Source organism: Cucumis melo, chromosome 1 (genome assembly GCF_025177605.1).
Source record: "Cucumis melo cultivar AY chromosome 1, USDA_Cmelo_AY_1.0, whole genome shotgun sequence".
NCBI lineage: Eukaryota > Viridiplantae > Streptophyta > Magnoliopsida > Cucurbitales > Cucurbitaceae > Cucumis > Cucumis melo.
The window spans coordinates 9,402,101-9,418,123 of NC_066857.1; the positions used below are offsets into that span (position 1 = coordinate 9,402,101).

Below are 16,023 nucleotides of genomic sequence, written 5' to 3' on the forward strand. Positions count from 1 at the left end.
CCGACCCAAGTTGAAGAGGACGAAATTTACAAAGAAAGATGATGTTGGTGTTTGGTACACGATTCTGATGAAGTTGTGCACGAGCCTAGTGAAGTTGTACATCTATTGAAGCTGTTCAGACATTACCAGATATTACCAGACATCAACGAAAACCTTCTTTTTAAAGCCTTTTGAGTTTCTTGAGAAGGAAAAAATGTCACAATGCTTATTGCAATAAATGCAAATTTATGAAGCAGGTAGTTGAGGACAAAATGGTTTGTTGCAGAACTGGTAGACAAGAGCTCCAAAGTTTTTTAACGAAATGATTGTACGATTTTTGCATGGTCAAGATTTATTTCAAAACTGATAGACAAGAGCTCCAAAACTCCGGTGTTTTTTAATGAAATGATAGTACGATTTTTGGATGGTCAAAATTATAAACAACTTTTGTGCATGAACATCTACATTTTATGAATGTTTATTTTACATGTTCTGCATCATATACATACAATGGAAAGTTGGTTCGAGGAAAGTCGATAACATTTACATGTAATAACGTTTACAATCAATGTATAAGAACTTTTCATAACTCCTTTGTTTTATACTTGTTAAATATTTACATTTAATTATTTTGAACTAACTACTGCATAGTTTAACTTGTATAACATTATCGTTTAGATGTTGTATACAATCATTTAAAGTTAGTATCATTCTCGAATAGATGTTATAAACAATTGTTTAAAACAAATTAGTAGATTGTCCACATACATTTAAAACGATCATTTACGGTAACGACAATATCGTTTACGATTTAAGATCTAATGTGTTTATCGTTTTCGCGTATTTAAAGATCTTTTTTTACTTAAATCAACAATTGTGTAGATTAATTACTATGATCGTTTGAAATTATTGGGTTTACTTAACTAACGATCGTTTACTTTTAGCAACACGATCGTTTAGAGCAATCGATTACGGGCAATAATCACAACCTTTACACTTATTGTAGACAAAAACATGCTGACATATGAATGAAAATGATTTCAGTTACAAATTTAAGGGATTAAGGCCACGTGGAGAGCATGTGAAAAATTAGGGTTTGTGGGTGAAAAGGGTAAATACGTTGTTGTACGATTTCGTAACTGCACGATCGTTTAACATTTATTACCATTAGGTAAAACGTATAACAGGATCGTTTACATTTACTAGCACAATTGTATATTGTAGGTGTATCAACAAGATCGTTTATATTTAAATCAGATATCGTGTAGACTATTGCATAATCTTAATGGATCGTTTACACTCATCGTGTAACTAATGAAGGGATTAGCTCCACGTGGCGAGAATGTTTGAGTTTAGGGTTTGTAGGTGATAATGGTCAATAAAGGTGTTGAAAATAATCAATTCGCATTTATTATCACAAAAAAACTCTTTCTTTTTCGTCCTTTCATCTTCCTTTAAAACCTTTCTCACAAATCATTAGATTTAGGGTTTCTAAACTTTTTGTCTCAAACTTTTCTTCATTTTGAGAAAATAAGGGTCTAAATGCTGCGATTCAAGATGTTGCTATTTGGACAAAGAATGATAAAATCAAGAAGAAAAAGGAAAAGACGTGCAAGGTGCTTCAAAAAATGTCTACAGAAGACTATGGTATACTCTTATCAACTTTCCAAGACTCTGAAGCATCGTCCCACCCAAGTTGGAAGTGGGTCGAATTCAAAAAGGAAGATATCGGCCCTGTTTAGCTTATATTAGGATAAATATGATCCCTTGTGGCCAGTGGATCCAACATTGTGGAAAACATACTTAACTTGGAAGAGATCTAGAAAAACAAATAATGAAGAGAGGACAATAGTGTTCTCATTTAGAAAGAAGTAATTTTTCAAAACGCTAGAACAAAACACATGGATACTAGGAGACGTAAGTCCAAATTTCAGTTTATATATACAACTACATGATTGACTACAACATTCTTTACTTAACTAATAATCGTGCAAAAAAGATAATAAATTCTGAATGATCATTTGACAACAATAAACGATAGTATAAAATAAAGTAAACAATAGTATATAATAAATTAAACGATCGTGTTGACTTAGGTACATGATCGTTTAAACACGCTGATCAAATTTAATATTGAAAATGATCGTGCTCATAATCGTGTTCATATAGGAAAAAAATCATGTCTATATAGATAAATGATCATGTTGATAGAGGTAAACGATTAAGTAATTCAATAAAAATTATGGTGAAAAACTTCAAACTATCTATCTTCATAATGAAATACAAAATTCTTATAGTAATTTTTAAAAGTTCTAAACATTTGAAACAATTTTTTTTTAAATTCTTACAAACAACAAAAAACAAAAACGACATTCATACTGAAATATAAATTCTTAGTTCGAGGTGAATGATCATCAAAACCTTCAAACTAACGATCTTCATAATGAAATATATAATGTCTTACACTAATACCTAAATATTCTAAACATTCTATCTTGATATGGAAATATATAATTCTGAATGAAATTTTATAATCAACTAAGAAGTTCAGACAAACACAATCTTTAGAATACTCATCGAAACCAAAATCATTGAGACAATATTGATAGAGTAATATAAACGATCTTGATTGTCCAAGATGACAAGATCAAGAGAAACGATGTTATCGAAGATGATGAATATGAGAAAAAAATGTTGTTGAAAATTATGAACAAGACAAAGAATGATCAAGATGAAATATATATATATAAAAGACGAGATGAATAACTCGAAAATGATCGTGAAAAATCGGGAAAAAGAAAAAGTATCAGATTTGCAAAATCGTTATAAACTGTAAGGGCAAATATGAAATTCTGAAAAAAATAATTACCCTTAATGGACTTGTTATACGAACCGTAAGTAGTTTTGTATTTTGTTACATCCATGAAAATTTTTCTAAAAAAACACAAGTGAATTAGGTGATTTAAAAAAGAATAGAAAGTTAAAAACTTTATGGAGTTTAAATATAAGTCAAAAACAATTATTTTAAGGAAAACACCCTCTACTCTCTTCAAGAAGTATAACAAACCGAAAAATATTTACACCCTATGTAACAATTTCGAAAACGGAAAAAGCCCACAGTCTCATAATGAAAATACAAAAAATGTCCTAGTCAACGATTAATTGGCCACTCGCGCGCGTAATATATTTGGTACAATCGTTTGATTATTCATTGTACATGATCGTTAAGATTTGACTGAATTTTTTTCAAGATTTTTGATCGTTTAGATTTGGCTATCTAAATCTAAACTATTATTCAAATCTAAATGATTGTGTGTAGTTAATCGTTTTTTTGTCGAGATTGTTTGTAGATTTGACTACACGCAATCACTCTCTGTCGAGATTGTTTGGTACACGATCGTTTAGGGCCCGTTTGGTAACGTTTCTATTCTCTGTTTCTTGTTTCTTGTTCCTTGTTCCCTGTTTCCTGTTTCTTCTTTTTTTAGAACAAGAAACAGTAATGCGTTTGATAACTGTTTCTATTTTTTGTTTCTTGAAAAAAAAAAAGAAACAGAAACAAAAAAGTGTTCGATAACTGTTTCTTGTTTATTGATTTTCTTTTAGATTTATTTTTTATTTTTCACATCTACTTCAATTAAACATTAAACAAAAATATAGGTCTATCCATCAAACATAACAAATAAAATTATCAAAAGTTTATTCATTTAATACGAAGAAGTATCAATGAACGAATAAAAATAATAACATAAACATAAAATTATATTTATCCTTCAAATGTTACCAAATTTGATTGGCAATATCATCTCTTACTCAGGCAATTTCTCTTTTTAATCAATCAATTTCTACAATCTCATTGTTATTTCGTGACATCTAGAATTTAATATTAATTTTAAAGTAAGTTATTATGTCTTCAATATTCAGAATTGAAAGAAACAAAACAAAATTTAACCTTTAACTCTTAACCTATGATGCTTTAGAGAAAAACTCACAACGAAAATCCAGATTTGCACAAAGAGAAAGATGAAAACTATGGATCCGACGAAGAGGAACAATCAGGCAAAAACTATGGATCCGACGAAGAGAAAGAGTTCGGGTTGTCGAGAAAGACGGTGAGAGGTGAAGAGGAAGACAATGTGCAAAGAAAAACGATGAGTAAAAGAGGAAGAGGATGATTATTTGGAGAAGACGATGGAGATAAAAGGAAAAGGAAACCAATAAAAATAATTGAAAAAAGAAAAATGAACCAATAAAAATAATTGAGAAAAAGGAAAATAAAAGAAATAAAAATAATTGAGAAAAATGAAAATAAAAGAAATAAAAATAATTGAGAAATTAGAAAAAAGCAAATAAAAATAATTGAGAAAAATGAAAGGAAAAAAAATAATTGAGAAAAAGGAAAAGGAAACAAATAGAAATAAATTGAGAAAAAGGAAACCAATGAAAGCAATTGAGAAACGGAACAGAAGAAACTATTTTTTTTTGTTCCCAATAATTCTTTCTAAAATGAGAAACGTTTCTACTTTTTTTGAGAACGAGAAACAAGGAACGTTATCAAATACTTCTGTTTCTTAAAAAATGGAAACAGAAACAAGAAACAGGAAACAAGAACGTTACCAAACGGGCCCTTAGATTTAACTACACGATCCTACTTAAATTTAAACGAGTACCAATATCCCAATTATTTTTTTTCAAGATCTTTTATATTAGATTTTTTTATATTTGTTAAATTTTGGTTGTAGACAAATCTAACTATCCAATAATTTTTATTCAAGATCGTGTACAAAAATATTTTATATTTGCTAGATCTTTTATATTTGTTAAATTTGGTTGTAGACAAATCTAAACTATGCAACGATCTTGAATAATATTTTTTTAAAAAATAAATCTTTTATATTTATATACGATATTGAATCAACTAATAATTTGAGAAAATAAAACAAAAATGAGAGAAGAAGGAAATAGAGGATGAAAAGGGAAAAAAAAAAAAAAAAGAAAGTAAAGGAAATAGAAAGAAATGGCAAACTTGAAGTATTGAAAAAAATGGCTCTTTTTTATTTTGTTAAAGCTGTAGATAGTGAAAAAGTAAGAAAGAAAAAAAAAAAAAGGAAGTTATTTACCGTATTGATTAAGAGTATTTGTGAGCGGTGTAAATAAGCCACGCGTCTCTCCGGTGAAAAGAAAGCCGGCTTCTTCTTCTTCTTCATTTCGGTGCTTCTTCGATTTCATAATCTCCTCTTGATCTTCTCTTCCTTTTCTTCCTCATTTTCTCAGCTGCTGCTCATATTCAATTTCCAATTTCCCAATTGCCCTATTGATTATAGACTTTCACCACTGATTCTCAGATCTACTCTCAATTCCCAATCTTCCATCTTCACATAATCCGAATCAGCCAAAAATGTCCAGCGACAGCGACGACCTGGACGAGGATGAGCTGCTACAGATGGCTCTTAAGGAGCAACAACAGCGAGATGTCAATTATCTCACTAATTCTCGCAAGCCCGTTGCTAATTACGTCCAACCCCCCTCTCAGTCCCGGAAATCGGCTGCTGCAGCTTCCGTTTCTAAAACCACTGCCTCTAGTGCCCAGTCTAAGGGTGCTAGGAGGGTTGTAGATGACGACGACGATTCAGAGGTGGAGATGTTGAGCATTTCCAGTGGCGATGAGGATTCTACCAGAGATCATCGAACGTCCGCCGCGACCCGCGGCGGTAGGGCGTCTAGGTCCACTGGCAAGGAAGATGATGTGGGATGGGATGGCGAGGAGCCTCATTGCTGGAAGCACGTTGATGAAGATGAGGTTCCTTTGAATAAACGTTACTCTAATTTCGCTTCTACATTTTTGAGTTGTCCAGCATTCACTTCAAGTTTTAAGCTGTTAGGGGAGTGTTTAAAGTTCATCTTCCCTCTTGTTGTCGAAATAATCTGAGAAGTATAATTAGATGGCTTGTGTTTTGGAAATGGTGATTCAGCAACCATGTTTTACCCATTTGGATGGCTGCAATCAAGTTTAATCTGTCACGTTTTTGGGTTCAATTTCTTCGTCTTGTGGAACCTGCCCTCCGCAACTGAGGCGGGCATAATCCTTTCTCATTATCTATTTATTAATGAATTACCAGTTGACGATGAATACTATTTTCTTTCACAGCTTGCTAGAAGAGTACGTGAAATGCGGGAGACAAGAACAGCACCGGCTCCTCAGAAGTTTGATCGAAAGGTATCTGCAATCGGTAGACCGGGACTCAACCATTTGCAGTCCTTCCCTCGTGGCATGGAGTGTATAGATCCACTTGGGTTGGGGTAAGTTTGTTTCTGGCTTGCTTTTTGTAATTGCTTCATGATCTTATGATTATTTCTGCATAAACTTTATTTTTGTAATAACGTTTAGAACAACATGAACTTTGGTGTTTTATTGGTGACATTAGCAATTATCTACTTATGCGCCTTAAATTATCGCATCATTGCAATTTATGCCTTGCACCATACTATAATTGCCCATCTTTTAATTTATAATCTCCCTATTGTTACATTTTTCCATTTGTGTTTTTGAACTTCTTATACGTATCAAAAGCCTAGTTGAAATGTCTGGGTGCATCCCCTGATCCCTAGGTCTCTCTTATTTGTACTCTTAGTATATATCTCTTGTACTTTGGATTTGTTTTGATATAATAAAGAGACAACCTCCTCTTCAATAAAATTGAACGTAGCAGAAGCCAGAATACAAGTTGAATTCCGGTATCAATTGAAATCAATGATGAGAAAAGAGAACATATTTTCTTGAATTTCTATTTCATCTTTAGATCCTACTAGCAAAGTGATGAAACTCCCTTTTTGGTATTTAAATTTCACTTTACTATTCTCAATATGCGGATTACAAAATTCTTCTCTGTTGATCTTCTCTCCAGATTCAACAGCCAGCTTTTACATGAATTTCCTGATGCCTCTCTCCATTAATCTTCTCTTATTTATAGTAGTTCCTCACTAACTAATTTCAGTTACAACTACTAACCATCTAACTTCCTAATATATCACATGTGTAAAAAATGTGATTTAATGTGATTTATTTTTTCTTTTATATACAAACTTAATAGGAGGATGTCTAACATTACCCTCCCCTTCTAAATTCACCTTGTCCTCAAGGTGAAAGGTGGGATACTGCTGCTGTATTTCATCATAGGATTCCCACGAAGCCTCATGGTCGGGTAAGTTCTTCCAGCGGATTAGAACTTCCCAAGCTCCAGCCTTATTCTTCTGATACTGCAACACTTCTTCTGGTGGTGCTTGCCACTCCAAATTTTCATTGACAAACTGGAGGGTTGGTTGGATACCCGTGCAATCCCCGATAAATTTTTTGAGTTGTGACACGTGAAAGACTGGATGGATCGAGGAATCTGTTGGTAAATCTAACTTGTATGCCACTGTTCCCACTTTGGCTTGAATCTCATATGGCCCAAAATATTTGGGGGATAATTTTTGGTTTCGTTTCTTTCGTAAGGATAGTTGTCGATAAGGTCTAATCTTCAATAGTACCCAGTCTCCCACATTAAATTCTACATGCCTTCGTTTCTTATTGGCGTATTGCTTCATTTGTTGTTGTGCCAATAATAGTTGCTCCCGAAGAGCAGCCAAAACCGTATCTCTCTCTTTCACCTGGTCAGCTAAAGTCGAATTAGTAGTGGTGCCATCCCCATAGGATAATAAAGATGGGGGTTTTCTGCCATATAGCACCTGGAAAGGCGAAGTGCCTAGTGATCGATTATAAGTAGTGTTATACCAATATTCTGCCCATGACAACCATGACACCCATTCTTTTGGTCGCTCACTGCAGAAACAACGGAGATAAGTTTCTAGCCCACGGTTAACTACTTCGGTTTGACCATTCGATTGTGGGTGGTATGCTGTGCTCCTATTCAATTTTGTGCCGGCTAGACGGAACATTTCCTTCCAAAAGTTACTAAGGAAAACCTTGTCACGATCAGATACAATGGATGCGGGAAAGCCATGTAGTCGAACCACTTCCTTTACAAACACATCCGCTACTGATTTGGCCGTGTAAGGGTGTTTGAGTGGTATAAAATGGCTGTACTTACTCAGCCAATCAACTACTACGAACACTACTTCAAACCCTTTCGCCTTTGGTAACGCATCAATGAAATCCATCGAAATGTCGTTCCACACTTGTAGTGGGACTTCTAGAGGGGTTAATAACCCAGCTGGGGATAGAGCCATGGTCTTATTCCGTTGGCAAACTATACATTCTTCACAATATTTCTTGACATCCGTCTTCATACTCGACCAATATAATTCGCTTGTTAGTCTTTTGTAAGTGCGCAAGAATCCTGAGTGACCCCCCACTACTGAGTCATGATACGTAGATAATATGGCTGGAATTAGTGACGAAGATTTGGATAAAACCAGCCGGTCTTTATAATGCCACAAGCCGTTTTTTTGCAAAAACTTAGCTTGTTGCTGGTTGGTTTTTTTTTCCTCATCGGTGAACATCTTCTGTAGCATTTCATCCTTTTCAACCTCCTCTTTAATAGTATTGAGATCTACTAAAGTGGGAGCTGATAAGCCAAAGTGTAATATCTCATCCGGTTTTCTTGACAGGGCATCAGCTGCCTTATTCTCTAAACCGGGTTTATAGACAACAAATGAATATCCGAGGAGTTTAGCCACCCATTTTTGGTATTGCGGTTGAATAGTCCTTTGTTCTAGCAAGAATTTGAGTGACTTCTGATCAGTCTTAACTATAAATTTGGTTCCCAACAAGTATGGGCGCCAACGTTGGACTGCTAGTACCACCGCCATTAACTCTCTTTCGTAAACCGGTTTTGCTCTATCTCGCATGGCCAGTGTGTGGCTATAAAATGCTATTGGTCTGTTTGATTGTGTCAGTACTGCACCCACCCCCATGCCCGTAGCATCTGTTTCGACTTCAAATGGTTTATTAAAGTTGGGGAGGGCTAATACCGGTAATGATGTCATTGCTTCCTTTAATCTTCCAAACGCTTCTTCAGCTTCTTTGTTCCATGTGAAACCTCCTTTTTTAAGAAGCTGTGTTAGTGGTGCGGCTATGGATCCATAGTGCTGTACGAATCGTCGATAATATCCGGTTAGGCCAAGAAATCCTCTGACTTCTTTAACAGTTTTTGGTATCGGCCAGTTAGCAGTTGAACGTATTTTCTCTGGGTCTACCTCAACGCCTTCTCCTGAAATTATGTGTCCCAGATATTCTATTCTTGGTTGGGTAAAGCTGCACTTCTTTTTATTGGCGTACAATGAATATTCTCTTAAGGTTGAGAGAACTATTCCCAAATGGCTCTTATGTTCCTCCTCATTCTTACTATAAATCAAAATGTCGTCAAAGAATACTAGAACAAACTTTCGCAAGTAAGGCTTGAATACATTGTTCATTAAGGCTTGAAAAGTAGCTGGTGCGTTAGTCAATCCGAAGGGCATGACAAGGAACTCATAATGTCCTTCGTGTGTTCGGAAGGCTGTTTTTGGGATATCTTTTTCTTCCATTCTTATTTGATGATAACCGGATTTGAGATCAATTTTGGAGAACAAGGAGGCCCCATTCAACTCATCAAACAGTTCTTCCACAACCGGTATTGGAAACTTATCCGGAATAGTTGCATTATTGACTGCTCGATAGTCTACACAAAACCTCCAGCTTCCGTCCTTTTTTTTGACAAGTAACACTGGGCTGGAGTAAGGGTTTTTGCTTGGCCGTATTATTCCTGAGGTTAACATTTCTTCCACCAATTTTTCCATTTCAGCCTTTTGATGGAAACCGTATCTATATGGTCTCACATTGATTGGGTTGGTCCCTTCTTTAAGACAAATGTGATGCTCAATCTCTCTTTTTGGTGGTAGTGTTTCTGGCCAATCAAACACATCCTTATATTGTTGAAGTACTTCTTGTAGCGATTCTGTTCCCTCGAAGGTAGACTTGCTTTCATCTTGTGATGAACTTACTGATTTTGTCACTTCTATTGCTCTACATTCGATAAAGTAACCTTCATCGTTATCATTCCAAGACTTGCACATACTTTTGAGACTAATTCGGGCTTTAGTTAGGCTAGGATCTCCCTTGACACAAATCTGTCTACCACTGTTTGTGAATGTAAAGGTTAGATTCTTCCAATCCACAATAGTGACTCCAAGTGAATGTAACCATTGCATCCCTAATATTACATCCACACCCCCTAATTCTAAGGGTAGGAAGTCCTCGGTTACTTTCCAATCGGCCAAATGGATCTCCACAGCTTGACACACTCCTTTTCCTTGTATAGCTGTTCCGGATCCGAGGATAACCCCATAGTGAGCTGTTTCTTTGGTTGATAGCAGTAATGTTTTTACTAGCTTTTCTGAGATGAAGTTGTGTGTTGCTCCACAATCAATCATCACAATTATTTCTTTGTTCAATAATTTCCCTCTTACCTTCATAGTACCGGGATCATTTAGCCCCACCACTGAGTTAATTGATAGCTCAGCGAAATTTCGGTTTTCATCTATCACTTCTAAGGTTGCTAATTGTTTCTCTGCTGTTTCTTTTTCTTCAATAATTTCGTATTCTTCATTCTCTCCAATCACGACAAACATCCTCAATTCGCGTAATTCTTTCATTTTGCATTTATGGTCCGCCGAGTATTTTTCATTACAACGAAAGCAGAGTCCCTTTTCCTTCCGCGCTTGAAATTCAGCATCTGGTAGTCGTCGAAAGTTTGTTTCCTTTCTGACTTCGTTAGCGTTCGAGTTTCTTAGGGTAATCGTACGTATTGGGAACGTGGTATTCCCTCTGTTTTCGGTAGTAATATTCCCAGTCGTCGGTTTGCTGCTGTTCGTAATCTGCGGATTATATTTCCCGCCGGGATACCCATTTAATTTTGCTTCATTTCGTACAAATTCTTTGTTTTCGACCAACTGTGCGATTTGCATCATCTCGGCCAGTCCTTTTGGTCGACCACAGAAAACCTCTGCTCTTATCCAAGGTAATAATCCATTCATAAATGTATCTTCGACAACTTTCTCCGGTATGTCTGGAAGTGGGGCGACAAGTTTATCGAAGAGATTTCGATATTCTTCTACGGATGATTCTTGTTGGATTCGAAGGAATTTTCCCAGGACTGTTCCATCAAGACTTGATCGGATGCGAATTAGCAGTCTTTCTTTCAGATTTCCCCAGCTTAGAAACTTATCCCTCTCTTCTTGCGATCGGTACCAATTAAGCGCCGGGCCGTCGAAACTAATAGTAGATACTAGCATTTTTTCGGATTCAGTAAGTTTATGAATTTGGAAGTACCTTTCAGCTCGGAATAGCCATGAATCTGGGTCATCTCCGCTGAACACCGGCATTTCTACCTTCTTGAATTTGCTCCGATCAGTCGCTGGTTCATCGTTATCGGTTTTTCCGTCAACTCGCCCTTCCTCCGTGTTTCGGGTAATTTCGGTCGATTTGCTCGTCGACGCTTCCTTTTCCTTTCCTTTATCAGTCGCAGATTTGTGCGTCGCGGATTCCGTTGTCTTGTCGGCAATTGTTTCCATTAATATCAGCAGGTTCTTTGATATCTCGTTTAGGCTGGATTCCATCGTCGGCAGTTTGCTAATTTCCTTCTTCATCGTTGAAATCTCTTGATCCATTTGATCGAGTCTTTCCTCAATTCTTGTGTGCACCATCTTTTGCTCAGTGATCGACGCTCTGATACCAAAATGATGAAACTCCCTTTTTGGTATTTAAATTTCACTTTACTATTCTCAATATGCAGATTACAAAATTCTTCTCCGTTGATCTTCTCTCCAGATTCAACAGCCAGCTTTTACATGAATTTCCTGATGCCTCTCTCCATTAATCTTCTCTTATTTATAGTAGTTCCTCACTAACTAATTTCAGTTACAACTACTAACCATCTAACTTCCTAATATATCACATGTGTAAAAAATGTGATTTAATGTGATTTATTTTTTCTTTTATATACAAACTTAATAGGAGGATGTCTAACACAAAGTCAAAGGGGATTTACTTGTTTATGATTTTTCAAACCTGGTTGATGTTGTTAGACTAAACCAAGTTTGAAGGATGAAGAGGTTGATTGTGATCCGTTAAGCACTAAGTTTGAGTTCCTTCTGACAGAAAAGATGCATCCACAGTCTGTCAGAAATCCATATGACAAATTGGAAAATTTCAACAAGTTAAAGCTTCAGAATCATCCGGAGAACATGTCATATTTAAAGAAGAGAGGAAAATAAATTTAGTCTTGGAGGGAACAAAGCCGAAGAAGTTGAAGAGGAGCATTTACCTCCTCAGTTCAATTTGGTCGGTTCAACAGGGAAGACAATCCAATTGGAGAATGGCCTATCTTTTATAACTCGAAATTCATCCATTTACAGGTGACCTCCCCTTGCTTCTTCGAAGCCTTTAGCTCCAATTTACATTGCTGATTCAATGCCCACTGAAATTCCCACCGAAAGAGCTCCAAGCTCCAACTCTTCATCTGGTTCATTTCTTTGTCCTTGGGTCATCCTCGGCCAGATCTGGGACAAGAGCCAAGTCTAAAGACATCCGAATTCAAGGAATTTCCCGAACCTCTTTAAACCATTTTCAAAACGTTTTGTTAGAAGAAAGAGGGTAAGGGAGGCCCCTAAAAAGAGAATTACAAAGGCAAAGTTGATTTCAGATCAAAATCCTGATCTTTTAGAGGCCAAGTTGCCCAGATTGAAGCCCCTTTTCTTTCAAACAGATCAGATCCCAGGAGCATTAGCCATAAAAAATTTAATTACTCTGTTTTTTCTTTACCTAATTCAAAGGTAAAATTCTTGAGAGGTTCTCCTAGCAAAACTCCCGTGCTTTCCTCTTCTTCAAAAAAGAAGTTTGTATCAGATTTTGATTCTCTATTTAGTGTGAGCAGTGTAGAAGATGATCGATTGATAAGATCAGTTGAGGAGGAAAATTTGGATCATATCCTTGGGAGGTTGCCAGTTCTGTTTTGGAGCGTTTTCTTTAGATGTTTGGCTATTTGTTCGTTCACAAGAGAGGCATTAGTGCTATGATCGAGAAGTTCCTTTACAAGAATGGGGAGAAGAGTCACTTTTTATGGTTAGATGGGACGTGTTTGATCTTGTGGTTTTTGTGGAGTGAGTGGAGTGGTAGGATCTTTAGAGGGATGGAAAAGGACCCTAGCAAGATTTGGCCCCTCCTTCGTTTCTATATTTTCTGGTGGACATCTGTTTTGAAGACCTTTTGGAACTATTCTAAAGGTGTTATCTTGCATTGTTGGAGCCCAGTCTTGTAGGAGTGTTGGCTTTTTTACGGCTTGAGTTTTTTTCTTTATGTTAGTGTATTCTTTCGTTTTTTCTTAATGAAAGTGGTTGTTTCTGTAAAAGAATGACCCAACATCTCGAACAACCTGAATTGCCCAACTCAAACCGTAAGTGTTTGGTTAACTTAGTTTTATTTTTGGGTTGGGTTGGGTTGAAACTTTTCTACCTTTGTTGGTTCGGGTTTGGTCTAGGGTTGTTTTTGTTGTTTTTTTATCCAACCCAACTCGAATTACATATGTATTAATAAAAAATGTATGCTACATATTTCATTTAGAATCGATGAATTTGTGAATTTTAATGTTTTTCTTTTACGAATGTTTGTCTTTGTTTAAAATTTGTTATAGATCCTACCATAGATATTTGGTATTTAACATTTGAGTTCGATGAGATTTTAGTTATTAGAAATGTGTTGTATATAAATGAAAACATGTTAAATTAATAAGAAAAGAAAACAATAACCCAACACTGACCCAACCAGAATTGGGTTGAGTTGGGTCAAAGACCTTTATGCCAACCCGATTGACCCGAATTTTTAGGTTGTTCCAAAAAGTCCCCATAATTCAACCCGCCCATATATACCCAGAATGCTTTATTTTGGCTGTTGCAATTTTTGGTTAATTCTTCTTCTCACTCAGTTTGTATCTTTGATTTTTTTTCTTTTTTCTTTTCACATATCAGCAAAAAGCTTGTTTTTTGTGAAAGGAAAATAACTTATATAAATATCACTCTTGCTAATGTGGTTTTGTGTTGCATTTTCAGAGTAATAGACAATAGATCATTAAGATTGATCACGGAGACATCTGAGAGCTCTCCTTCTAAATCTGAAAAAGAATTCATTGATGCTACCTTACGAGGTATATCTTCTTTTTTGGTTCTGGTGTACAAATTCATTTCACATTGTTATTATTTCTCATAATTCAATGAAGAGACCTGTTTTCATTTCAAAAAAAAAAAAAAAAAAACACATCCATATTGTTTCTCATGAGATGTGAACAAGTTGATCATCCATGGCGATGCTCCATTGCTTGGTATTCCGAATAAACTTCTTTGGGCTTGAGCTGTAGCCCTTGAAAAGGCCATTGTTCAGACTTCAGAGTCATCTTAAGTTCTTTCAGTTTTGCTCCTTCTGTTCGTTTAATGAGGATTATATTCAGTTTCAGGAGAGTGTTGTCTATACTACTTCTCCCTTGGTTGCCCCTAGAATTTATATCTCTCTTTGCTCCAACTGGCTATGAAATGTTCTCTTGCTTCGTTTCTAGTCAGTGATTCTTATTGTAACTTTGTAAGACCATAGTTTAGATTAAGACGTGGCTCGGCATCCGCACTTGATATTCTTGGTGGTTGGATAAGTTAGGTACTTCAGGCTACCACTTGTCGTTGGTCCTGACATATTTTATATGCATGTTGGCAGAGAAGTTGCTGTATTTCTCTGAAAAATTTGATGCCAAGCTGTTCATTTCTCGGATACACCAAGACACAAGTGCAGGAGACTTGGAGAAAGGCGCTTTTGCTTTAAAAACTGACCTTAAAGGACGAACACAACAAAGAAAACAGCTAGTCAAAGACAATTTTGACTGCTTTGTATCATGCAAAACGACAATTGATGGTATGCAACAATCACTTGGCATGTTTATCTTTAGTTGATTATGACTATTGGCTACAGTGATGACTGAATTGGGATTAGGAAACCTAATCTGACATTCTAATTCTCGAACATTAAACACCCTTGAAACCGTACTGTCACATCATAGATGCAAAATGAAAAAAATACCCCTCCTTAATATGTTATAGAAACGATAAAATTGGAAAATATTAAAATTACATCAAAATTATTGAATAAAATATAATAATAGTTTGATGTGCTTGACGGTTCATATCACATCGTAAATGGATCACGATGGTAATGTTTTTAATTCTTAGATATTGAGTCCAAGTTGAGACGAATTGAAGAAGACCCTGAAGGTTCTGGAACTTCACATTTGTTTAATTGTATTCAAGGAGTAAGCAAGCAAGCCAATCGAGCTTTTCAGTCTCTGTTTGAGAGACAGGTCAGTATAGTTTCAAATCTGAGCAGGGGTATTGAAGCTTTGAACTATTGATTGGAAGTGGATCATACAAATTTTCTTTTGTTAGGCACAAGCTGAAAAGATCAGATCAGTCCAAGGAATGCTGCAAAGGTTCAGAACACTTTTTAACTTGCCAAGTACCATTCGGAGCAGCATTAGTAAGGGTGAATATGACCTGGCAGTTCGGGAGTACAAAAAAGCGAAGTCAATTGCTTTGCCATCTCATGTAAACTTCAGTTTTATACTCTCTCATATTTGTTACATAATGTCTTACCGGAGTAATTTTGATTTTTGGCCTGAAACCACTCTAACTTTCTATCAACTGTCAAAAGAGGTGTTTTCTAAATCTGCTTTTGCAAGGGAACCTTAATATTTTGGCCTCCGAAGCATTGAATATAACTTCCTCATTCATCATGCTTTTGACCAAGTCATGTCAAATTTGGAAAACATATTATACCTCTCTGCAATAATGGTTTCCATGTTCAAAGCTGAATGAATGTGGTTGATAAGTTTTAAGCTATCTTTTGGATCTCTACTTTTGGTTTTCTTTAACCAATTCAAATTGTGCTGTGTTGTATATCTCATGTATTTATTTCTTGTGTATTTTCTACATTTATGTAAATTGTAAGTTCTTTGTTTGAATGGAGAAATATAT

At 35.7% G+C, this 16,023-nt stretch overlaps 1 protein-coding gene across 4 annotated transcripts in view; it reads left to right on the forward strand.

Moving 5' to 3' along the window:
• The first annotated feature begins 5,134 nt into the window (after nt 1–5,134).
• Nucleotides 5,135–16,023, forward strand: part of LOC103500420 (exocyst complex component SEC5A-like) — a 32,000-nt gene continuing 21,111 nt past the window's right edge. For 3 of the 4 annotated variants that reach the window (XM_008463716.3, XM_008463715.3, XM_051080382.1), the window contains exons 1-6: nt 5,141–5,776; nt 6,125–6,276; nt 14,062–14,156; nt 14,714–14,908; nt 15,223–15,350; nt 15,436–15,594. In XM_008463716.3, coding sequence (XP_008461938.1) covers nt 5,375–5,776; nt 6,125–6,276; nt 14,062–14,156; nt 14,714–14,908; nt 15,223–15,350; nt 15,436–15,594 — 1,131 coding nt within the window. In that variant the 5' untranslated portion in view covers nt 5,141–5,374. Of the gene's footprint in view, nt 5,777–6,124; nt 6,277–14,061; nt 14,157–14,713; nt 14,909–15,222; nt 15,351–15,435; nt 15,595–16,023 lie in introns of all 4 variants that reach the window. The other variant, XM_008463717.3, reaches the window with a different exon arrangement.